The following is a 25,552-nucleotide window of genomic DNA, read 5'->3' on the forward strand; positions in this document are numbered from 1 at the left end:
TGTTGGAAGTGAGTAAAGTGATTTTTAGCTTTTTGCTTTTACCTTCATACATATTTAGGGGTGAACTAGATCAGTGATTCCTAAACTTGATTGTATGTTAGAATCACTCGTGAGCTTTTTAAAGTATAAATTCCAACCTAAATCAGAGCACACTCATTTATACGTTGAAACTGCAGCTGTGAAGCAGTGCTTTGGAAGGATTCACAGCATCTGTACTTGCATGGACAGCACCTCCCAAGAAGCTAGCGAGAGGGTCTTTGGAAAGAGAAACCAAGGATGAGAGGGTCAGACGTGGAATAGAGACACATTGCTCTTTTGTACTTTTCAAGTGTTGTGTGTGTGTTTTACTGTGTGCATGCATTATCTATTTAAAATTTTAATTTTTAAAAAATTATAAATTGTTGACCCCATTCTCCAAAGAACCTGATTTAGCATGTCTGGGATAGGTCCAGGAATCTGTATTTCTTTAGAATCCAAGTGATTCTGAGGTAAAGCCAGGTTATAGAACCTCAATCTTTACAATTTTGGTAAATTCTAAAGGTCTGTCTTAATCCGGAAGTAGGAAGAGGAAGCATGGTGGCTGCGGTAGCAGCAGTATCATATCTGGATTAATGGCCCTCTCTTGGCTCACTGCGTCCACAGCAGTGGGAAGCTTCATCCTGCTGTCTGATTGTGTATGTGGCAGAAACAGAGCTCAGAGGAGGTGGCCTAGGAGTCAGCTGGATCTGCCAGGCCTCTTCTTAATGCAGGAAGTTGGGGCGTACACTCAGCAGGGAAGGCCCCCAGAGTCCCCCCTTAGTTAAGTGTGTTCCTTGTTGTAGCAAGAGAGACCACACACTTGGGCAGCAGGGAGTGTCTCCAGAGGGGATGGAGACAGGACAGTGCTTGGGCCCTTGGTAGGTCCTAGTTAGAACTAGTAAGCTGTGGGAAGGCGGGGAGGGGGGGGCTGCTGCTGGCACAGTCAGCAGCCTTCTCTGCAAATCTTGTCCATCTTCACAGGGTCACTGCTAGTCCATGTGGGACTCTGGGTGGAACAGACTGGGATGAATGTCACAGTTCCAGTTTGAGACAGTTTTGTAAGTCAAGGTACTTTTTGCAACTTGTGGTTTCTGTTGAATACTCAGTTCGTCTTCCCTGTTCTCTCTCCAAGAGCCGTCGGCAGAACCAATTTTCACTTTATCAAGATTTTCTACTAGTAGTTATAATTTTGATTCATAATTTTGTATTGTTTGAAAACAGTGCTCAAATTATAGTAAATTCTGTATATAGCACCAAAACTATTGAGTTTAATATGCATCACAATAACCTTTTAAAATATATTGCCATAGTGTACTGTATTTAAAATATAAAATATTGTAAGTAAGATATTGGTACCTCAATAGAAGCAGGAAGACCCTGTGGTATAATTCTAAATTTATTTCTTCCCAGACGCAGGTAGGATAGGCTCTTCAAAGGTTTGAAAGCTAAGGAATTGACATTGGTTTCACTGAGACTGTTTCCTTCCAATTCTAAGGTGATCAATTGATTTAAGTCTATAAAAAAATAAAATTATTGGGACATTAGTATAACTAAAAAACATGTAATTTCTATAGGCTGTCAAAATGTCATGTGAAATGTTCAGTTCATTTGGAGGACTGATGTTGTAGCTTCTTTATTGGTATCCCCCTGCCCACTTAGAGCCTTTTCCCTAGTACTCTGCAAATCCCAAATGCTCAGATCAGCCAGGACTCAATGCTGAATGCATGGTCCAGGAGAGGCAGACCTGTAGAGAAATCACTGTTGTGCTGTATGATGAAAGTTTGTAACCCTCATACAAAAACCAAAACACCACACACACAAAAAAAAGAAAAAAATTATAAGCAAATATCACTGAAGAATGTATATGCAAAAAACCTCAACAAGGGCTTCCCTGGTGGCGCAGTGGTTGAGAGTCTGCCTGCCGATGGAGGGGACACGGGTTCGTGCCCCGGTCCGGGAGGATCCCACATGCTGTGGAGCGGCTGGGCCTGTGAGCCATGGCCGCCGGGCCTGCGCGTCTGGAGCCTGTGCTCTGCAACGGGAGAGGTCACAACAGTGAGAGGCCCGCGTGCCGAAAAAAAAACAAAAAAAAAACTCAACAAAATATTGGCAAACAAAATCAAAAGATCAAGTGGGATTTATCCCAGGGATGCAAGGATGGTTTAATATCCACAAAAAAAATCAATGTGATACACCACATTAGCAAATTGAAGAATAAAAGTCAAATGATCTTTTATTAGAGATGCAGAAAAAGCTTTTGACAAAATTTAACATCCGTTTGTGATAAAAACTCTCAATAAAGTGGGTATAGAGGGAACATACTTCAACATATAAGACAAACCTACAGCCAGCATCATACTGAATGGTGAAAAGCTGAAAGCATTTCCTCTAAGATCAGGAATAAAACAGGGATGCCCAAACTCACCACTTTTATTCAACATAGTGTTGGAAGTTCTAGCCACAGCAATCAGACAAGGAAAAGAAGTGAAAAGAATCCAAGTTGAAAAGGAAGAAGTAAAATTGCCACTGCAGGCAACATGATACTATATACAGAAAATCCTAGAGACTGCCACCAAAAAACTATTAGAACTGGTACATAAATTCAGTCAAGTTTCAGGATACAAAATTAATATACAGAAATCTGTTGAGTTTCTATACACTAACAACAAACTATCAGAGAAATTAAGAAAACAATCCCATTTCCAATTGCATCAAAAAGAATAAAAACCTAGGAATAAATCTAAGCAAGAAGATAAAAGACCTGTACTCAGAAAACCAAGAGACATTCATGAAAAAAAACTGATTGAAGGCAACACAAACAAATGGAAAGATATACCTTGTACATGGACTGGAAGAATTAATACCGTTAAAATGACCATACTCCCTAAGGCAGTCTACAGATTCAGTTCAATCCCTATCAAAATACACTTTTTCACAGAACTAGAACAAATAATTTTAAAATTTGTATGGAAACGCAGAAGACCCCAAATAGCCAAAACAATCTTGAGAAAGAAGAACAAAGCTGGAGATATCACACTCCCTGGTTTCAAGCTATAGTACAAAGCTACAGTAATTGAAACAGTGTGGTACTGGCTCAAAAACAGACCCATAGATCAATGAGACAGAATAGAGAGCCCAGAAATAAACCCATGCATTTATTGTCAATTAATCTATGACAAAGGAAGTCAAGAATGTACAGTATGGAAAGGAAAGTTTGTATAAGGAACAGAAGCCAGAGGAGGGAGTTGGGGGGCCAGGGCGCCCCACAGAGGAAGCAATGGCCAAGCAGGGACTTGGAACGCAGGCAGATGAGAAGTAGAAGGTTGTAGAGGGTCATTCGAAGTATTTGCAAAGACAGACAGGTATGAAATGGCAGCATAATCAAGGATGTATGAGGAATGTAATGCAATGGGTGGTTCCTTTTTCCAGGACACTGAAGGAGCACTCTCTGCCTGGCAAACCTTCAGTCTCTGAACAAGGGAATTATAGCAGTGAATTCCCATCACAGTGTTCACTTCTGGCAGACAGTGCAGCCAGATGGACGTTTTGAAAGGAGAATGATAAAAAATTCTCCACACATTCAGATTGAGCTACCAAGAAAGGCCTTTATACAAACAAGATTTTTCTAAATTGTTTCTACTGGTCTCAAATCAACTGGAAACTTAAAGGAGAATGGAAAGCTCAGCAGTGAAGATACCCAGAGGTATCTGAGTCAGACATTCAGGGTGTAACTTCAGAGTTTGTTCAGTGGCCAAAATTTTCAGAATAGGGGATGTTTTCATATTCAACTCAAGTCATGGGTACTGCACTGAAATGCTCTGCGCAACTCAGATCCTACTCTTAGGCATATCAGAGAAGTAAGACATAGTCTAAGGATAAACAAAAGGCACTACCATCAGGAGTACAGATCATAGATTCTAGAACATGACAAGGAGGAGGTGGCAGTGTAGACTTGAGTGGTACGGAAGTGTGAGTGGGGCTAGATTCTCAAGACAGAAAGATGTAGGTAGACATGGGAGGGTGAGGCAGCCAGGTGAACTCATGGAAGCATGAACCCACATGGGTGTGCTCAGGAGTAGGAAAGAGACCATCCCTGGAGTGGGCCATATGCAAGAGGGGATGAAGGTTGTTGCGAGGGCAGAGGTGGGCTGTGCAGGGCCTTTGTGCACCAGAAAATAAGGTCTGACTTTCCTTCTCTAGGCAACAAGCAGCCTCTGGATAGGGAACAGCATGACAAAATATTAATCTGCTGGTGTTTAACATCAGCTGAAGGACAGAGAGGAATTGTGGAGGCCAACTAGTAAATTATGATAAGTGATTCTATTTCCTCATATAACCAAAACTCTTTAATTTCCGCAACTAAAGATACTGAGAATCCAGCATAATTATCTAGTACATAGTTGAGGTTTTGGAATGTAATACAAGTTTTTCAGAGGAAAATAGATAATAGAAGTAGACTGGTGGTCATTACATGACCTCACAAGAAAGAGAAACAAAACACAACAGTGTAAATTAATATTATACATTACTTTACGGTTATTCTCTGGCTTATGTGTATATTGTATATACATAGATAGTATGTACGTTCCTATATGTAACAGGCAACAGGATGGAGGTAGAGAAGGTTCTTGTAAGTTAGACTGTGGCAGAAAGAGGATTTATTAGCAGGAAGTTGGCAGGAAGTCTTTCCCATTGTGAGCAGGGAGCTACATAACAGGTTATAGACATGGATAGACTTGTGTGAGAACTTGATCTCATAGATATTCTGACTGGATAGCCACACCACCATCATTGCTAGAAAGGACACCATGATCATGGGTTTTGTTTTGTTTTTAACATTAATGAAGACAGGAACATCTGGGAATATGGAAATTTTTTCATGAGGGAGAAGTGCGTGTGGAGAAGCAGTTGTAGGAATGTGTGAGAGCACCTTCCAAATAAGGACTTAAAACATGTCATTTTGATAACACTGCTAGAAATACCATCTCACAGGTAGATCACATATAACCCATTAGTGCACTTGTCCTAAATTAAGTGTTCCTTTGATCTGTTTCACCTAGCAGTTAGAAATTGAACTTTCTAATGTCTTTTCCATATGACAAAAGACCTTCAAATTTTGTTTGTTAAGTACCCTGAAATCCATCTGGAAATAGAGTATTTCCATAACTCTGTAATCCTCAGATTTGGCAGTTCTCATTATTGTTTCTTCCCCATCACCAGAAGTGTTTTGTCCTTATGAAGTTTTTTGAGGAATGAAAGGAAATAATGGAATTGTTTTGTTCCTTTAAAGGCTTGGTTATCAACATTAACCTAATAAATGTATTTCAAATCAAATAAAAAATGTTACGCACTATACTTCAAGAACTACACTAGACTGTTAGGAAGATAAAAAGAAAAATTAGGCAGTTTTTGTCTTAAAGAAGCATATAAAGACATAGCTAGAATTCACAAAAAGGTAAATGTAATACTGCCTCTTTTATACAGAGTTCATAATACGACAACTTTAGTTATCCAGCTAGTCCAGAAACAGTCTTAAGAGTAAATTCCAGCTGTATCAAATGTACAGAATGTGGGGCACCTTCACTAAAGCCCATCCATGGGAAAGCCAGGCTGTCGTGGCAACCACACACCCAGGGACATCATTTGTCTTGCCCTGTGGGGTGCAAGTGTCTCATGGACAAGTGCCAGAGCAACCCTCTAGGGAACAAGACTGTCAAAGCCAAAGTGACTGCCATATAGAGTGCATGTGCTAAAGTTTATGTACTTTGTTTGTAGGATTACCCCTCAGCCTCACATAGTTGCTCATTTACTTATATTTTATGCATAATTCTCATTTGCCAAAACATGTCAAGTTAAAAACAGCAAAATGGCCAGAGGCAGTGGGAGTTGTGTATGGGGTGTATTGAGCATCTAAGGAGACCCGTTCAACAAGCCATGATACTGTGTTATCACCACTGATACCAAATACATCGGTACAAACACAGCACCAGAACACCTGGCTGTGTGGGGAATGTTAGTGTAACTCTTAGGATATTATGGATTTGTAATTTAGTTATTGTATTGTAAATGATGAAAACCTGAAATCAGTGAAAGTTTATTTATAAAATGCATTTTTAAGACAACAGGCAGTTTAAAATACATTTTTTAAAGTTTCACCAGTCAATAGTTAAAATAAATTTTATCAACTTAAAATGGTAACATGACCTAAAAAAATTTTACTAGCTATTCATTTAGCGATATTGCAAATAAAATTTCCACACAACTACAGAAGAAAGGTTATACGGACACATATCATAAAGTCAAATGTTAAATACCTGATAAACTTTCTTCATCAATAACCTGAAGATTGTTCTCATTGATTTTAAGTTCTTCTAATGTAGATGGTAGTTCTGAAGGAATCGCTACCAAATTGTTTCCATCCATATTCAGACGCATTAAATTCTCTAGAAGCTTAAAAGGCAAATCTCAAAATTACTTTTTTATCTTGTCACAGATGTGCAGTCATATATGTCATTTAATGGTCAGTTTGCGGTAGTTACTAAAGTTTCACAAACCTTCAGTTGCTCAGGCTTAGACAAGAATCCCCATATTCTCCCTGCCAGGTAGATGTTGGTCCTGTTAATAGCATTTATTCCCCCGTATTTTCAGCAAACTACATTTGGTGATTTTGCATCACACTCACCCATATTTTTATGGTGACTTCAGAAAGCAAGAGAAAGTTCCTATCACCACTGGACCAGTCATATTCTCCTAGATCTTAGGTTTTCAACTTCTCAGCAATAGACACAAAGTTAATTAAAACATGCAATAATCTGAATCTGTCATAGATGCTAACAAAACAGCAATTTGAACCCTTTCAATGTGTTTGTGAACTCAGTTTTCCATCTATACTAGGTAGAGACAGAGTCATAAAACAGCACTAATGATTGTGGAAATTCTTCAAAATTAAATGCTACAAATGTAACAAACTGTTTCTATACGGTACCCAAACAGTTTTGACTGTCTGGAGATTGCATATCCACATTTGTAGTTACATGTTTGTTGGCCAAACTAACCTACACTACCAAAGTTACAGAATGATTTACATCAGTGGTGCTCAGAGTCAATTTCAGCAGTTTGGAAATGGGACAGAGAATCTCAAAACAAGAAAAAGGCAATTTCCTACAGTGTCCTGTTTTTTTATCAAATACAGGAAATGCACAAGTCCCAACTGTTGTTCTATCAGGACGGCTAGCATGAGGCAGGACTCCAGGTCTTTCACATGAACGTGGACACCAAGTGTCTGGAGCTCTCTCATCTGCAGTCCAGAATCTATATGAGAACCAGGAACTGAGCTTGTAAGAGGCCAGTGATTTGTCCAAAGAGTGGACAGAAGACCATCCAAGGGGATAAAGTTTGACCTCCCGGCATGTAACTTGTTTTACTTGGGCTTCTTTAAGCACACACATTTATGAGTATTTGTTTACACACATAAACCCCTCCTTTCTTCTGCCTTTGTTTTTCTGAAAGTCCTTGATACTCTGTTTTCTCCCTTTTAGAAAAAAATTTTAATTAAATCTGATTCTTTCAAAGGTTTACTCTATGCTTTTCTCTTTCCCTAGCGTATCCCCATGTTAATTTTCATCTGAGCCCATTTGTTTTTCTAGAACCCCCTCCTGCTGAAGTATCCTTTATCAGATTTTGCAGATAGCACGAAATAAGGAAACTCTGTATTGCTGGCCTGAAAATGTTAATAGTTTCCAGATAAGCTCTCCTTTTTTCCCAGAAATACCTCATGTACTAAGAGACCATATTTCAACATGTTTTCTGCTACTTAGGGAGAAACTCCTTTATAAATTCAAAACATTAGTTTTGTCATTCATGCTGTTGTGGGTGCTTTAAGGACAAAGCATAGGAAAAACAGCTAGAAACCTATAAAACAATATACTATATTCAAGATAAAACTTGAATACAGTTTAGGGACATCAGACACTTTCTTCAGAGAAAACTCCAGTAAAACATTTTACTTTTCCTTCCTTCTCCATCTCCACCCACTGACAGTACAAGTCATGAGAAAGCCATCCACGTGGACTGTTAGAAGTCAGAACATGTTATTTACCTTGAATGCTTTTGGACCTATGCCTGAAGAGGTGATATTATTTTTGCTCAGATCAAGCCTTTCCAAATTCGGTAATCCATTAAATGCTTCATCCGGAATGGAGGTGATAGAATTGCCTAGGACACGTAGCAATTGTGTTTTAGGCCTATGTGCCTATAAATACATGTATACATGCACATGCATAGATAGCAAAAGAGAGCTTTATCTGGAGGAAAAGCAATACTTATAGCAAGGACAGTATGTATTATATAAGAAAATGAGTGTTCAGAAAAAAAACAAGCCTGGGACTAGACTATTTCATATGGTCAAAATTTTCACTCTAAGGACTTGTCATGCTCTAGTACATCATGTTTTAGATGAAGTTGCTTTAAAACAGCCAGAATGTGGTTTGGTAGACAATTCTGTTAACATTATGCATTTTACAACAAAGATGTGTTTATGGAAGGTGCTATAGAAACTGATTTTTATAGTTCTTCGTATTTCCCTATTGACATTTCCTAGACCCTGGACCAGAAATATACTGTTTTTTTACAATGAAATCTTGGGTATGTGACTTGCCTTCTTTGAGCATCAGTTTCCTGTAAGTAAGAAGCTTGGGGAGTTAATGTCTCAAATTGCCTCCAGATCTTATATTATAATTCTGTGACTTCAATCTATAGAAGTTCCTGCATGCTTTAATTTATGGGGTTTTGGTTTGACATTTAATTAAGTACAGTAGTCAATGATTTTTAAAGCCAGAAAATGAGCTTATCAGAAATAGTGAGTACTATAAAAATCATGTGGTGACCTTCTTATAAAAGCAAGATACTGTGACTCAGCACAGGTCATTCATCTTTAATGGCAGAGCACACCTGGCATGCAGGCTACAGAGGAGGGGGCATTGCTGGAGCAGGACACTCTGGGCATGAGAAGAATTCCTTAGGAGGTCATGTGAACATGGTATCAGGAAGGCCATAACACCAGAAATGTCCTATTGCAGATTGGCTATCCTGATTAAAGGGGTCATGCTGTGACTATTGAGTATTTATTTATACGATCATTATTATTTCTATGGTAGTTATTTCTGTTACTTCCCCCAAGACACATCTGAAACCCCACTCAGATTCTCTCACCCCTGCATCTTCAGAGCTATCCCCAGCATGGGCCTTATTGCCAAGACTCATTCACTGTCCCAGTCTCCCCACCAGCCAGCCTCACACACGTATCTGTCCTGCCAATCCTCCACTCAGAGCTCTTCCTGGCCCTATAAGAACATGGGCAAAAAGTCTGGACCACTCCATGCCTACCACAATGTCTAAAACAAGGGGGAAAACAACAGGAACTCTCTGATATTGCTGGAAGGAGTGTCACAGCCATTTTAAGGAACTGTTTGGTAGTTTCTTATAAAGTTAAACATGCTTTTACTGTAGCACTCAGTAATCCCACCCCTGGGTATATACCCTAGGAAAAAGAAAACTTAGGTTGGCACAGACATCCATATGTGGATGTTTATAGCAACTGTATGCATAATTGCCCCACACTGGAAATAATCCAGATGTTCTTCATCTGAGAGCTGTGGTCTATCCAAACAACAAAACGCCTCTCAGAAGTAAGGAGGAGCCAGCTACTGATAAATGCCACAACCTGCATAACCCTCAGAAGCATTATGATAAATGAACGAAGTCCAGCTGAAAAGGCTACATGCTGTATGATTCCATTTCTATGACATCCTAGAAAAGGTACTCTAGAGACAGAAAACATCAGGGCTGGTGAAAGGAGGGACATGAGAGAATTTGGTGAGGTGATGGAAATGTTATATCTTGATTGTGGTATTGACTGTAAGCATTTGTCAAAACTCAAAGCATAACAGGGACTTCCCTGGCGGTCCAGTGGTTAAGACTTCACCTTCCAATGCAGGGGGTGCAGGTTTGACCCCTGGTTGGGGAGCTAAGATCCCACATGCCTTATGGCCAAAAAAACAAAACGTAAAACAGAAGCAATATTGTAACGAATTCAATAAAGACTTAAAAAATGGTCCACATCAAAAAAAAAATCTTAAAAAAAACCTCAAAGAAAAACATGCTAATAATGTTTTACTATATATAAATTATACCTTCTAAAGCTGGCTTTAGAAAAAAGTCAATGGGAAATCATGGTTTGATTTGGAGGAATTTACTTTATACCTGACGGTGCTATTCTGCAGTAAACACCTATCTCTCCTGCAAAGTTTTTATGTTTGAAGATTGTGAAATTAATCTGTTTGGGGTCAACTTATATTATAAAATTAAAATATAACATTCATAGGACAATGGGAGTTAACCACAAAATCAATTTAACGTCAACATCTCTTACCTATGAGCTCCAGACTTGTTATCTCTGGTGCTGTTAGCGGTGGTATTTGTGTGAGGTCGGCGCTGATACAGGAGATGGTTTTGTATGACAGAGAGCACCTGCTTGGCAGAGGTGGTATGCCTCTGGGGGTAGCTGGGATTGGGCGTTGAGAGGGCATCCTGAACATATCTCCTCTGACGGTGTCATCGTCATCCTCGTCCTCGTCCTCGTCCTCATTCTCATCCTCATTCTCCCTTGCTGGGTTTCTGTGTTGATGGGCCTGCCTCCCCTCCTCTCCAGGTCTCTGCTCTCCCCCTTCTCTGCTCTGTCCCTCATTGCAAGGTCTCCCCCAGTCTCCAGGTCTAGGGATCTTTTCCTTTTGCTCCCTATCTTCATCTTGTTTAATTTCTTCTTCATCCTCCTCAAATTGAAGTTCCTCTTTTCTCAGTGCTTGATGCATTTCCACCCAAGGAGACGGCTGTTGCTTATGAAGTAAACTGGTAGGTTCTCTTTGTTCTGAAGAATCACCAGAAAATTCAGTTCTGTCATTTAATGCTATACTACTGAGTAGCAAATAGGAGGCTACTGACCACATAAGGAGAAGACAGCAGGGGCAAGGTGTGGTATTAATGAAAGGAAAAATCATAGTGAAAATTAGGTTAGTAAATAATATTCCCTCTAGGTATATGAGTGCAGTTTAAATGTGAAATGCATCTTGAAATTTTTGTTTGAAGTTTTAATAGAAATAAATAGACTTTATTTCTGTTTTGTAAGACTTTATAGACAATTCTTGTTTTTCCTTATGAGCCTGAATCTTATTTTTACCAAAGTATCATGCTATCTGGTGACTAAAGAGGGAATAATATTACCGTATGTTGCTTACCATAAGCAGTCCTATTGTGAGACTGTAATATAATCAGATGTGATAACTTTATAGTAGATACTGTTCAGTTAATTGGGCTTATTGATAATGTAAGAATTTGTACACTGTCAGACATAAAAAAGAGAAAGAGATGTACATTTTACTTGTTTATGGTAGTGAAATTGGCTTTTATTTATAGATTTATTATATCTATCTGATTTTCTTTCAGCTCCATGGGCCTAAAAGCATCCTCTGAAATTTAGAGTTATAGAAAATTCTCTTTTGTTTTCCTCCCAGACTCTGTACTTAAATTATTTTTACTTCTCGAGACCTATAGAAGACGTCCTGGACTTAAATGATGTTTCTTTAACCTAGACATATGCACAAGAGTACTTTTTATTATTCCATGATGATGATAGCATAATATATAATAGTAGAAAGTTTATCTACATTTGTATTTAGCTGTTATTGTCTTTGGCAGAAAGTGGGGAAGACTTGACAAAGACCAGACTTTAGACTCACCCTCTGAATGAAGAGTTTTAGGGAAAAGTGAGCTCAGTACATAGATTTTCTTTCATCAAAATATAAAAATTTACTTAATCATTTCCATGATTTTATTTAATGCCATACATAAATCACCCCAAAGAAGGAACTCAAAATATAATTATGTGAAGTAATTACTTGAGATTTCAATTCGGTATGTATTATAAAGTCTGTGAGTTATTTTTTTCACATCCCTGACAGAACATGCAAAAGGGGAGTAGGAAAAAATTAGCAAAATGAAACTAAAACTATCATATTGAAACATTTAAAATCTTTTCTGTATATCCAAGTTTATTCTTCCAAAATAACCACAGCATTTCAAGAATAATAGTTCAAGTCCTTTGAAAAATGTCTGAGAATTTCTGGATCTTGCCTTTATAAATCTTGTGTTTCATATCCCAAGGAGTCAGTTTCATTAAACACTTTTATTTTCTAACATTTTTTAAAGTCATAATAGCTTAGTAAAATAATTAGTAGTATACACCAAAATACAGTTCCTAAATGTTCTGAAGTTCTTCCTGGTAGGAGACTTCTGTAGGTAACCACCCTGTGATCATCCTGTGTGCATGGAAACAATCTACCTTATCATAGGCAACAGAAAGTATCTGTATCCCTTCCCATCGAATTATTTAACACATATTTATTTATTTCATAAGCTATTGGCCAGGCTTTTCTTGCAGGAGTCCTGAGGCTTCCTCCCTAGAGTCCTCTACTGCATCAGCCTCATAGATAAGGCACAGTGAGCAGCCAACAAAACCTCATAGTGTGATCTTTCTGTGCACAGCAGTGCCACAACAGAAAGCCACTGCTCCAGGGCCATTGCCCTTTATTTCCCTAGGATTACCTGAGCACTAATGACTGCACATAGACTGGGAAAACTGGGCTTTATTCTCTCTAGACGCAAGCCACTCCTCCCTTTGTTCACCATGAGTTCTTCATCTTCATTTGGGTGGATAACTGTAAACACACTGAGTTGAATTAAGTGAGATAATGCACGTAAGGAACTAAGCAGAGCTCTTCACACATACTAAGAACATGGGAGCTGTTTGCTATGTAAATTCTATCACTACATCTGTAATGCTGCAAGTCAAATGTGGAATGTGATCTGGTCTGAGTTTACTCATTCTAATAGAGCTAGAACTCTAAAGCCAAGATGTTTTATTTTTCTCTCCCCTATCATGCAATTTCCCAAATAATTTCCATGTTTATCATCATTGTGCCAATATTTTAAGTACCCTGATGACTAGTTTATCATAATTTAAAATTTAAGGTAGTGATAAAATAAAAACAAATGGAAGTTAAAGACTAAATCACATGTGATATTTTGTTTGGGCTAAATATTTGTACCAGTATCAGAGCAGACGGGGCAGCATTCTCCTTCAGGTGTAACTGTTTGGGGGCACATCTGAGGGTGGCACTTGGTCTCATCACAAAGGACTCTTCCATTCGAGCAGAGGCAGGTAGTGCAGGGCTCAGGAGACCAAACAGCTTTGTTATACATGGTCATCCCATTTGCCAAACAGTGTCCTTTCTTTCCTAGAAGAGAACAGTAACATTTAAATTCCTTGTATGGTTACTAGCACTTGTGAATGGAAGTGAGCCCAATGTAATAGAGCCACACAAGAATAATATTCTATGTTCTTTCATGCAGAGAATAGAAGTATCTTACAGATGTAACCCTCTGAAATGCTTTTCACATGCTGTATTCTCAACCCCTCTTACTTAGGCTCTGAGAGTGACCTCTTCCTGGTAACTTGAGCCTGAATCGTACTTCCATCCTGCATCTGTCAGGATGGCTAAGTTATACAACAGCAGCAAACAACCCCCAAATCTCAGTTATTTCTTGTTCCTGCTATGTGTCCAATGTAGATATTGTTTGTCAGGATAAAATAGGCTTCATCTCCAAGCAGGCTGCCCTGATGGCCACAGCAGTGGGAATGTGAGGTTGCAAATAACACACAAGCTCTAAACGTGTCTAATTACATTGACCAGGGCAAATTATATGGCTACATCTAACTTCAGAAGAGAAAAAACAGTATAGTTCCATCATGTGCCAGAGAGCAGAGAGCTGGAACAGCACTAATGATGAATGAGCCCACATTGTACCCTTCCTGATGTGCAGATGGAGAGGTGAAATCAGATTGTATGCTTGTGGTGCTTTTTACGTTGAATTCTCGATGAGACATTGCAGCAATCTCTTTTTTTTTAGAATAGTTGTGTTATTGAAATACAATTCAAATACCCTTTTAAAGTACACAGTGCAGTGGGTTTTAGTATATTGTTTTCTCTACATACAGTGTTGTAGATACATGGATAAGTGTGTCAACTAAGCAGGCCATTAGACAGTCAATTTGAATATTAGAGGGGATGTTTTCCTTCCAATCCTAGTGTTATTCCTGATAACTCTTTTCCATCTGTTGAGCCACTGTCCCCGCAAATGAGCTCTCACATTTGTCCCCTTCTTTCCCTTACTGCTGTGTCAGCCCTGTTCAAGCCCTACCCATCTCTCATTTGGATACTTACAGTAAACTAATCCCACCCATCCAATTTCTCCCCTGGAAAAAAAAAATAGATATAATCAGGAGTTGTCTCCTGATTATAAAAGTACTATAGCGTATCAAAATTCCAACAGCCTTTTTTGCAGAAATGGAAAAGTTAATCCTTAATTTCATAAGGAATTATAAGGGGCCCCAAATAGCCAAAAAAAAAAAAATCTTGAAAGAAAAAAAAATTTTTGAGGGCTCACACTTCCAGATTTCAAAACTTACCACAAAACTACAATAATCAGCTTATACCAGTATGGTACTGGCATAAGGATAAACATATAGACCAGTGGAATATTGAGAGTCCAGAAATAAACCCATTATATCTATGGCCAATTGATTTTTGACAAAAGTGCCAAGCCCATTCAATGGGGAAAAAAGTTGTCTCTTCAACAAATGGTGCTGGGACAACTGTATGTGGATACAAAAGAATGAAGTTGCCCCCTGCCTCATGCCAAATATAAAAATTAACTCAAAATGGATCAAAACCTAAATATAAGATCTAAAATATAATATTCATAAAATAAAGCATGACCTTGGATTTGGCAATGGATTTTTAGATATGATTCCAAAAGCACAAGCAACAAAAGAAAAAAATAGATAAATTGGACTGTATCAAAATTAAAAATTTGGTCCATTGGAGAACATTGTCAAGAAAGTGAAAGGACAGTGTACACAATGAGAGAAAATATTTGCAAATCATATCTGATAAGGGTCTGATATCTAGAATATATGTGAAGAACTCTTATAACTCAACAACAGAAAGCCAGCCCAATTAAAATATGGGCAAAGGACTTGAATAGACATTTCTCCAAAGAAGATATACAATGAACAATAAGCACATAAAAAGATGCTGAACATCATTAGTCATTAGGGAAATACAAATTAAACCACAATGTGATAACCACTTCACATCCACAAGAATGGCTATATTTTTTAAATAGAAAATAATGGCAAGGATGTGGAGAAATTGGAGTCTTTGTATATTGCTGGTGGGTATATAAAATGATATAGCTTCTGTGGGGAACATTTGGCAATTTCTCAATAAATTAAACATATAATTACCACATGGCCCAGCTCCTAGGTACCTGATATTCCACTTCTAGGTATATACCCAAGGGAACTGAAAACGGGAATTCAGATAGAAACTTGTACACAAATGTTCGTAGCTGTGCTATTCACAGTAGCCAAGAGGTGGCAACAATGCAATTATCCATCAATGGATGAAAGGATAAACAAAACATGGTATTTCTCTGCAATGAGATATAATTCAGTCATAAAAAATGAATGAAGTCCTGAACTGTACAACATGAGTGAACTTTGAAAACATTATGCCAAGTAAAAGAAGTCAGACACCAAAGGCCACATATTATAGGACTCCTTTTACATTAAATATTCCGAATAGGCAAATTCATAGAGACAGAAAGATTAGTGGTTGCCAGGGACTGGGGGGAGGAGAAAATGAGGAGTAAGTGCTTAATACATATGTAGTTCCCTTTTAGGGTGAAGAAAGTGTTCAGGAACGAGATAGTGGTGATGGTTGCACAACATTGTGAATATACTTAATGCCACTGAATTGTACACTTTTAAATGATTAAATGATAAGTTTTATGTCATGTGTATTTTACCACAATTTTTTTAAAAAGTACTGTAAGACCACTGGAAAACATTTTAGGACAATTTAGAAATCTTTAGTATACATCTTCTATACCTTTTAATGCACATCACCCTATGCTGCATATTTTTTAAAACAGATTTGAGATCACATTATGCATACTACTTTTCAACCTTTTTATTTTCTATTATTATAGCTTGGATATCTTTCCACTTAATTAAGGAAATTGACCTCATCGTTCTTTAAGAGTTATGGGTACGCTATAATCATCATTTTAAATTCCCTGCCTCCAGGCTCTTTCTTCTCTCAATCATGTTGTAAATGTGACCTAAATTGTCTGTTTTCCTGGTAATTGTATGTTATTTCTGTTAACTTCTTGGAAATAACATCATTTAGAAGCATTTGGTTTTCTTGAGACAATGTATGAAGTATTGGTCACAGAACATTTTGTGGTGATACATTCTTTTGTCTTTTGAAAGTTTTATGTAATGGTACCATATGTATAATATAATTACTTTTTCCTTCCAAACCTGGAAAAATGTGGACCATTAAATATTAGTGTTTAAAAATGCCTAGTTGAAATCTTCAGAAGAATTTCCAATCTTTTCAAACTTTAAAAATTCAGTAGTTTGGTCTATATAAAATAAATTCAGTGGCTTAACTTCATGTTTGGTTGAAAATATTTAATAGCCGTGAGTTCATAGACTCATCTGAATCATTTATTTCTATATCCTAGATGATCTGTCATGACAAATGAAAAAGCAGTTTTGACATGTATATTACTATATTAAGATTACAACTATTTTAAATACATGGCATAATAAACAGACTAGAAATAATAAACCAAAATAGTAACTATGATTTTATAAATGTAGTTATAGGATAAGTAATATTTTTTCTGTTTTACAATAATTTCTATTATAAGTATATTCTATAAATGTTTTTTAAAATTATTTCAAAATTTATCTTTGTAGATTAAACCAGAATATAATATAATAACTTGAATTTTTAAAAAATTTTCTTTTTGGAGTTTCTCTCTCTTCCTCTCTCCTACTGTTTTCTTACCTGGTAACACATTATAGCTTGATTCTACTCCAGGAACTCTTAAAAAGGATTCAAACTTTTCCTCCATACTATAATCCAAGTTAACCATGGGAAGTGTTGCTGCTGGTGTAACTATCCTCATTTGCTGAATTCCAAGCTGTCTACTGGATCTGTGGATGGGCGAGGAACTTTTTCTCTGTCGTCTATAATACATGTTCCTTCTTTCCTTCCTAGAAGTTTCTTCATTTTGTCCAAAGTCAGTTTGAAAAATGAGAAGCAGAAGAAAACAATACAAGCTTGAAAACTTCATGCTTGCTTTTTCACTATTTGATTCCTAGGATGAGAATGAAACAGAATTTCAGAGCTAGTGACTAAATTTTTACCTCTGAAAATTGGCCTATAATTGCCTATATCCCTCAGCAGCAAGTCTGTGAGATATAACACATATAATATATGGGCTCTATGCTATAGTATTACTGCCAAGTCAGAATTTAGAATTTTTCTATCAGAATCAAATAATTTTTAGTACTTTATTGCTAGACCAGACATGAGCAAACTTTTTCTATAAAGAACCATATAGTAAATACTTTAGGTTTTACAGGCCATGCATTCTTTGTCATAACTACTCCACTCGACCCTTGTAACATGAAGGTAGACAATATGTACACAGTTTGTGTACATGATATGTACACAATTGTGTATACAAATTCCAAAACAGGCAGTGGGTCAGACTTAGCCCCCAGTCCATAGTTTGCCGACCCCTCTCTGGACCACTGTGTTGTAGGTTTTCAGAGGTTACTCAGGAGGTTTCTCTCCGCCTCTCTGCCAAGTCATTCTGTGACTAACATCATCCACAATTCATTTTCCCAGCTCTTATATTTTATTATTTTATTCTCTAGTGTTATAATTTTCTTTGTTGGGGGAAAAGAGCATAATGCACCAAGTAAAAATAACAGCAAACTAGTATCAGTTATAAAGAGGTAAGAGGGACAAAGAATAACTTTTAATCAGCTGGTCTCAAGAGCAGTACAGGACCCTGCACATGGTGAAGCTGAAAAACATATTTGAGAAATGAATACTTTTTCAAACCTTAAACATGGATTAGCACAGAACAGAAGTCCCTGAGAGGGGGAAAATCCAAGTTGAGCTCCTGCTCACTGCCTGGAGGGAGTTCCTTCCAAGGCTGAAGCCCAGGGTAAGGACCCAGGCAGAGCCCAACAATCTCCCTGAGTTGGAAAAAAAAAACAAAAAACCTGGGGTCCTGGGGATGCCAGAGAGTCAAGAGTTTGCAGAGCAGAGCACAGGGAGGTGAGAGCTACCCTGAAAAAGACTTCCAAAGATATCAAGTCTTCAGCCGAGTGTGATTAGCACATTTGTATGAGTAAACTACTCAACACTTGAGAAAGAACTACCATGAAGGACAAAAAGAAAAAATCCTTTTGGCTAGAAAAGGCTGGGCAGACTCTGTGTGTCCACCAGTCATAGTGGAGAACCTGTACTGCAAAGGGCATCAGACAGAGTGCTCAGAAGGGCATCGGCCCATCAGAGAAAACAATTTACCCTAAACTAACAGCTGATCTGATTCCATTTACAGCACTGAATAGCAAGCCTCCAGAAAGGATCAAACTGTGTGCAACAACTTAACTATGTCCCAGAGCACCCAACAAGTACTGGGAAATCCAGCAAAAATTTACCAGGCACACAAAGGAACAGGAATTGTTAACCCATGATGAGAAAAATCAATCTTTTGAAATCCATCCATAGCACAGCTGACATAATTATTAAATAGGTCATTAAAAGTTATTAAAACCATAATCTGCGTGTTCAAGAACATAGAGGAAAGATATTTAAAGAAATCCAAATTGAACTTTTAAAGATGTAAACTACAATGTGAGAGAGGAAAAACTATACTGCAAGGGATGAATAGCACATTAGACATGGCAGGAAAAAATTAGTAAACTTGAAAACATAGTGACAGAAATTATCCAAAATGAAACACACACACACACACACACACACGACCAGTAAAAAACATGAACAGAGCATCATCAAACTGTGGGACAACTTCAAGAAGATTAATTTATGTCCAGTTCCAGTCCCTGAAGGACTAGGGAGGCACAAAAATATTTGAAGAAATAAAGACTAGTCATTTTCCAAATTTGATGAAAACTACAAACCCACATATCCAAGATCAATAAACCCCCAAAATAAGAAATACGAAGAAAATTATGTCAAATATTCATCATAATCAAATTGCTTTAAAACCAGTAATAAGGGGAGCATCTTAAAAGTGACCAGAGAAAAAGACACAAAGTTAAGAATAGAATAAAAGACTTCTCATTCAAAACAGTACAAGCCAGAAGACAGTGGAACAACGACTTTCAGGTACTGAAAAAAATCAACTTAGAATTCTATACTCAGTGATAATGTCTTTCAGAAACACAGGCAACATAAAGACTTTTTCAGACATAGAGAAGCTGAAGGAATTAGTCACCAACAGAACTGCACTGTAAGAAATGCTAAAGTAGAAGGAAAATTATATCAGATAGAATTATGGATCTACACAAAGGAGTGAATACCACAGGAAATGGCATATATGTAGATAAATACTCTTTTTATTTTTAAATCTCTTTAAAAGATGCTAGTTTAATACAGTCATCTGTTTAACAGTTGTGTTGATTAATACAATAATACTGTATTTTGGGGTTTCTGCCTTAAGTGAAAGTAAAATGTATGACAACAGAAGCAGAAAGGAGGAAAGAGGAAGTGTAAATATACTGTTGTAATGTTCTAATACTATAAGCAAAGTGGAATATCAACTGAAGATAAGATAATTGTAATAAGTTAAAGATGCATACTATAAGCCCTAAGGTAATCACCAAACAAAACAAGAGTTATAGCTAATAAACCAATAAAGGTGATAAAGTGGAATAATAAAAATAATCCAAAACATATTACATGTACATCATATTAAATGTGAATTCATTAACTGCCACAGAGACTGTCCAGATTGAATTTTTAAAAATTAAGACCCAACTCTAGGGACTTCCCTGGTGGTCCAGTGGTTAAGACTCCATGCTCCCAAGGCAGGGGGCCTGGGTTCAATCCCTGGCCAGGGAACTAGATCCCACACGCATACCACAACTAAAAGTTCACATGCCACAACTAAGGAGCCCGCAAGCCTCAACTAAGACCCAGCACAACAAAATAAAATAAAAAACAAAACAAAATAAAATAAAATCCCAACTCTCTGCTGCCTATAAGAAACTCGTGCTAAATAAAGATACAAATGGGTTAAAATTAAAAGAATGGAAAAATATATACTTTGGTAACACTAATCAAAAGAAAAGGGGGGCTTTGTTTGGTTACAGACAACCACAATAAAGCTAATACTGCGCCACCAGGGGGCTCCCCTGGTGGCGCAGTGCTCAAGAATCCGCCTGCCAATGCAGGGGACACAGGTTCAAGCCCTGGTCCGGGAAGAGCCCACATGCTGTGGAGCAACTGAGCCCATGCGCCACAACTACTGAGCCTGCGCTCTAGAGCCTGTGAGCCACAACTACTGACCCCACGTGCCACAAGTACTGAAGCCCACATGCCTAGAGCCCGTGCTCCACAAAAGAGAAGCCACCGCAGTGAGAAGCCCGCACACTGCAATGAAGAGTAGCCCCCGCCTGCCTCAACTAGAGAAAGCCCACGCGCAGCAATGAAGACCCAACGCAGCCAAATAAATAAATATATAAATAAATAAAATAAAGTTTTAAGAAAAGACATATTTAACTCAATAAAAAAGTGGATGGCTATATTAATATAAGATGAAGAAGAATAAAGAGAGCCATTATTTAATGATAAAAGGATCTATTCATGAAGATGTAACAATTCTAAGCCTTTATACACTGAACAGTACAGATTCAAATTACATGAAGAAAAAAACTGGTATAGCTGCAAGAAGAAATAGACAAATCCACAGTTATCATCCAGAATTTCTACTTTCTTCTCCCAAATATGAATTTTTAAAATAGTAGATCACAAGCTAAAACAACAAGATAGCACTGTACCCTGTTAGAGTGGCCAAAATCAAAAACACTGACAAATTGTGAGGTAAGGGTGTGTAGAAACAGGAACTCTCATTTATTGCTAGTGGGAATACAAAACCATACAGCCACTTTGTAAGACAGTTTGGCAATTTCTTACAAAACTAAACATACTCTTACCCTGCAATCCAGCAGTCATGCTTCTTAATATTTACCCACATGAGCTGAAAACTTATATCCACACAAAAAGCTGCACACGGATGTTTACAGCAGCTATATTCATAATTGCCAAAGCTTGGGAACAACCAAGACATCCTTAAGTAGGTGAATGGATAAATAAACTGTGTTACATCCGAACAGTGGAGTATTATTCAGCCCTAAAAAGAAATAAGCTCTCAAACCATGAAAAGACATGGAAGAATCTTAAATGCTTATTACTAAGTGGAAGAAGCCAATCTGAAAAGGCTAGTACTGTGTGACTGCAACTACAAGGCATTCTGGAAAAGACAAAACTATGGAGACAGTACAGACATACTTCGTTTTATTGCACTTTATCATGCTTCACAGATACTGCATTTTTTAACAAATTGAAAGTTTGAGGCAACCCTGCATCAAGCAAGTTTATCGGCACCTTTTTTCCAACAACATTTGCTCACTTCATGCTGTCACATTTTGGTAATTCTCACAATATTTCAAACTTTTTCATTATTACCAAATTACTATATTTGTTATGGTGATCTGTGATCAGTGATCTTTGATGTTACTGTTGCAAAAAGATTATTATGCTCTGAAGGCTCAGATGATGGTGAGCATTTTTTTAGCAATAAAGTATTTTTTAATTAAGACAGGAACATTGATTATTTTTTTAGACATAATGCTATTGCACATTAAATAGAATATACTGTAAACATAACTTTTATATGCACTGGGAAACCAAAAAAAATAGTGTGATTCCCTGTGTTGCAGTATTAGCTTTATTGTGGTTGTCTGTAACCAAACACACAACATCTCTGTGGTATGCTTATTTAGTCAGAGTTGCATGTTCATTGATTTATGATCCTACTTTCAGTTTGTGTTTTCATTGTGGCCAGGTGATGCTTTTGCTTCCTAGCAATCTATATCATTTATAATGGTGCTTCACTGTATAGAACTCAGATTTTGAATGAAGCTTTGAAGTCATCTGCTTTTCCAGTAATGGGAAGTTCTTTATCTTCCATGTTCAGACAGCTCTGTCAGAAAAGTCTTCCTTAGATTGAGCTACAATTTGTTGTTCACATCATGGCCCATAAGAGATTTAAAGATAAAAGCCATGTTCACACAGTTTTCTTTCTCCTGAGTTCTTAATCTTTTTTTATCAATGCTTTTTAAGATGTGTTTAAGTTTCTAAAACTAGTACATAATTTTTAAAAACTCAAAATGATACATAGGCATAAAAAACAAGTTGCCTTAATATAATTCATAGTTTAGTACAAGGGTAGACATACTTTTTCTTCAGGGTCCAGAGAGTAAATATTTTTAGCTTTGCAAGACAACAGTCTCTGTTAAAACTACTCAACTTTGTTACTGTAGCCAAAAATAGCCATAGACAAGTAAATGGATGGCCACAACTGTATTCTGATGGCACTTTGAAAAACAGAATTTGGCCTATGGGCCATAGTTTCCCATCCCCTAGTATAAGGGTATCTTTCATGATACCTTCTAAACATATATGAACATATATATTTAAACATAAATGGAATTGTTTGATATACTGCAATCTGTTTTCTTTCCATTCAGTAATAAATTGTGGTCATATGGACATATATGTCAATGTATGTAAATCTATCTGGTCTGTGCACTCTATTTTCATTCCATAAGTTATGTAACAAACAATTTGGTGATGGATATTTAATTTTTTCCACTTTTTCTCTGTTGTAAACACCCTTGTGGGAATTCCCTGGTGGTCCAGTTGTTATGACTCTGAGTGTTCACTGCCAAGGGCACGAGTTCAATCTGTAGTCAGTGAACTAGGATCCCACAAGCTGCGTGGCGCGGCCAAAAACTGAAACAAAACAAAACACTCTTGTGCATATATCTTCTGGAAATATTTTTTATGTTCTTTTTTCTTTTTCTTTTAAATTGAAGAATAGTTGATTTTCAATGTTGTGCCCATCTCTGCTGTACAGCAGTGTGACTCAATTATACACATACGTACATTCTTTTTTTATATTCTTTTCCATTATGGTTTATCACAGGGTATTGAGTATAGTTCCCTGTGCTATACATTAGGGCCTTGTTGTTTATCCATTCTAAATATAATAGTTTGCATCTACCAAGCCCAAACTCCCAGCCCATCCCTCTCCCTCCCCTCCTCCCCTCCTCCCCTCCTCCCCTTTGGCAACCACAAGTCTGTTCTCTATGTAAAAATATGAAATGCTTCACAAATTTGCATGTCATCCTTGTTCAGGGGCCATGCTAATCTTCTCTGTATTGTTCCAATTTTAGTATATGTGCTGCCAAAGTGAGCACTTTTATGTTCTTAATTGCACTTTTTAAATTTATAAACAATGTAATAATAGATTTTCTGTTGTTTTTAACTATATTGTCTCGGGTTTATTTTTGGATGAAATTTAATATAAGTCACTTTGGTCTTATTTATTAATATATTTTGAGGCCATGGTATAGGTACATACACATTTAGAATTGTTATATATTTCTGGTGCTTTTATCATTAGGTACTTTCTGTACCTCTAGTAGTGTGTTTTGTCATAAGATCTACTTTGTCTAATTAATGTAACTGCTTTCTTTTTATTAATGTCTGCTTAATATATTTTTTGCATCATTTTACTTTCAGCCTTTCATATTTTCAATATATTTTCTATTAGCATATCATTTTTAGTTCACTATGACAATTTTTATCTTCTAATTGGAATAGAAAGTATATTTGTATTTATTGTAACACTTGATATGTTTGAATTTAAATATATTTTCTAAAGATTTGCATTCTATTTGTCCTGCCTGTTCTGTGTATGTGTTTTTTTCCATTCTTGCTTGCTTTCTTTTTAATTGATTGCTTAGTTTTTATTATTCCATTAGTAATTGTATACTTTTTGCTATAAAGTTCTTTGTAGAGATTACCACATACATCCTTAACTTATCAAGTCTAATATAAATTAGTACCTTTACCTCTTTCTGGACTTTAACTTTACTTACCTCATCCTAGAACATATACTACTTTTGTCATATACTTTAATTCTTTATATATGTTAAACCCTCAAAAGATTATTATTTTATGCTAAAAGTTCATTTAGATCAGGCTCTCTCAACCTTAGCACTATTAACATTTGGGTTGAATAATTCCTTTTTGTGGTGGGGGGGCTGGCCTTTGTATATTTAGTAGCATCCCTGGCTCCTACCCAGTAGATACCTCCTCTCAGTTATAACAACCAAAAATGTCTTCAGATATTATCAGATGTGTCTTGGGGGTGGAAGGAGTCAGCCTGCCTCCATTTAAGAACCACTGATTTAGATCTTCCTAAACATTTATCCTTTTTCTTTCTTCTTATTTCTTTCTGCATTTCCAGCCTTCTATCAGGATTATTTTCTTCCTAAAAGAATACCTTTTAGTAATTCCTTTAGTACAGGACTGCTGATGACCAATTCTTTTGTTTGTTGGTCATATGAAAATGTTTATATCTTATGTTCATTCTGAAAGGATGTATTTGCTAAATATGGAATTCTAGGTTGACAGGTGTTTTCTTTCAGCATTTGGAAGATTTCATTCCAATGTCTTCTTGTTTCCAAATTTTGTGTTGAGTAGTCATCTGTCAATCTAATTATTTCTCCTTTAAAAGTAACTTTTTTGGTTGCTTTTAAGATATTCTCTTTGGCTTTGGTTTTCAGCTGTTTTACTCTGTTGTACGTAGATATGATTTACTTGTTTTTATCCTATATAGGATTCATAGCATTTCTTGAATCTGTGGACTGATATTTATCAAATTTGGAAACTTCTTAGCCCTTACCTCTTCAAATAATACTTTCTTACTTCTCTTTCCTCTTTCTTTTCAAAACTACAGTGACACGTATGATAGCCTTCTCATTATGTCTTTAATGTCACTTTCCCTCTCTTGTATTTTTTATCCTTCTCTCGCCCTGTGATTGATCCTGGTTATTCCACTAACCTCCCTTCCATTCACTAATTATCTGTTCAGCTGTGGTTTATCTACTATTAAATCCATCCATTGACTTCTATTTTTCTGTTATTGTGTTTTTTTAGTTTTTCGGGTTTTCAGTGGGTTCTTATTGTTTCTGTTTCTCTACTGAAATTTTCAATCTTGTTTTTCACATTTTGAACATATTAATCACATTTATTTAAGTCTGAGTCTGAAAACTCCATTTTAGGACATTCTATATGTCTATTTCTATTGTCTGTTATTTCTTTCTAGGTTTCTAGCCATTTTCTTCTGTTTCTTCCTATGCCTGATGGCATTTGATTGCCAGCCATTG

The 25,552-nt window shown here is 36.9% G+C and overlaps 2 protein-coding genes and 1 non-coding gene across 8 annotated transcripts in view; 1 reads left to right on the top strand and 2 right to left on the bottom strand.

The window, feature by feature from the left end:
* CENPP (centromere protein P) overlaps positions 1-25,552 on the top strand; it is a 242,351-nt gene that overhangs the window by 155,711 nt on the left and 61,088 nt on the right. The gene's annotated exons all lie outside the window — the stretch shown is intronic.
* The window catches only part of ECM2 (extracellular matrix protein 2), a 58,711-nt gene that overhangs the window by 7,530 nt on the left and 25,629 nt on the right, over positions 1-25,552 (bottom strand). For 3 of the 5 annotated variants that reach the window (XM_060102411.1, XM_060102408.1, XM_060102410.1), the window contains exons 2-7: positions 17,055-17,367; positions 13,179-13,367; positions 10,448-11,011; positions 8,117-8,232; positions 6,333-6,468; positions 1,375-1,532 (exon numbers count right to left, since the gene is read on the bottom strand). In XM_060102411.1, coding sequence (XP_059958394.1) covers positions 1,375-1,532; positions 6,333-6,468; positions 8,117-8,232; positions 10,448-11,011; positions 13,179-13,367; positions 17,055-17,343 — 1,452 coding nt within the window. In that variant the 5' untranslated portion in view covers positions 17,344-17,367. The remainder of the gene's footprint in view (positions 1-1,374; positions 1,533-6,332; positions 6,469-8,116; positions 8,233-10,447; positions 11,012-13,178; positions 13,368-17,054; positions 17,368-25,552) is intronic. The other 2 variants (XM_060102409.1, XM_060102412.1) reach the window with 2 other exon arrangements.
* Positions 23,469-23,575, bottom strand: LOC132492842 (U6 spliceosomal RNA). The gene has a single exon (XR_009532897.1). It is a non-coding gene; the product is annotated as a U6 spliceosomal RNA (small nuclear RNA).

This window comes from Mesoplodon densirostris, chromosome 6 (assembly GCF_025265405.1).
Source record: "Mesoplodon densirostris isolate mMesDen1 chromosome 6, mMesDen1 primary haplotype, whole genome shotgun sequence".
NCBI lineage: Eukaryota > Metazoa > Chordata > Mammalia > Artiodactyla > Ziphiidae > Mesoplodon > Mesoplodon densirostris.